Source organism: Eurytemora carolleeae, unplaced genomic scaffold (assembly GCF_000591075.1).
Source record: "Eurytemora carolleeae unplaced genomic scaffold, Eaff_2.0 scaffold1232, whole genome shotgun sequence".
Classification (NCBI taxonomy): Eukaryota; Metazoa; Arthropoda; class Copepoda; order Calanoida; family Temoridae; genus Eurytemora; species Eurytemora carolleeae.
Window position 1 is genome coordinate 35885 of NW_019402179.1, and position 812 is coordinate 36696.

The window sequence follows — 812 nt, forward strand, 5'->3', positions numbered from 1 at the left end:
TCTGTTGTCTGTTGTCTGTTGTCTTTTGTCTATTGTCTGTTGTCTGTTGTCTGTTGTCTGTTGTCTGTTGTCTGTTGTATGTTGTATGTTGTATGTTGTCTTTTGTCTATTGTATGTTGTCTGTTGTCTGTTGTCTGTTGTCTGTTGTCTGTTGTCTGTTGTCTGTTGTCTGTTGTCTGTTGTCTGTTGTCTGTTGTCTGTTGTTTGCTGTCTGTTGTCTATTGTCTATTGTCTGTTGTCTATTGTCTGTTGTCTGTTGTCTGTTGTCTGTGTTTACCTGTCTGTATCTACACCTGTTTTATATAAACTGCAAAGGCCCTTTCCTAGTGCTTATACTGTCCCATGCTTTACAATCAATATACCTCGAAATACCTTTCCTCAACCCTCCCCCCCTGATACCCTAGCATACCCGCCCATACTCTTACCTTCATACTCTTCCCATAGGGGGGCGTGTCTTATAGTGTGGGGGCGGGGAAATACGCCACCACCCCCGCCTTGATATTTCAAACTATTGTTATCACTTTAACTTGATCTTTTCCTTGGCGATCGGGGCGGGGCCCACACAGTCGCCCCGCCGTTTTTATTTTCACTCATTCCACATGTGGCTAGCCTTCGGGGTGCACCATGCACAGTATCTATGGTGTGGCTAGTATAGTGTGGTAGAGTGTATAGTGTGGTGTATATATATATTGGTATCTCTAGAGTCTCTCTACACACAATTCTTGACTAAGCCTGGGTGGGTGTTGGCTGGAGGCAGTTCGAGGACAGTTAGAGTCCCTTAAACCAACCCCCCCCCCATATATACCCATACC

At 45.0% G+C, this 812-nt stretch overlaps 1 protein-coding gene across 1 annotated transcript in view; it reads right to left on the reverse strand.

Annotated features, from left to right (window-relative positions):
• Positions 1–431, reverse strand: part of LOC111718124 (sodium channel protein para) — a 30065-nt gene extending 29634 nt beyond the window's left edge. The window contains exon 1 of the mRNA XM_023493632.1: positions 426–431. Within this exon, the coding sequence (XP_023349400.1) occupies positions 426–431 (6 nt within the window). The remainder of the gene's footprint in view (positions 1–425) is intronic.
• Between the last annotated feature and the right edge of the window lie 381 nt (positions 432–812).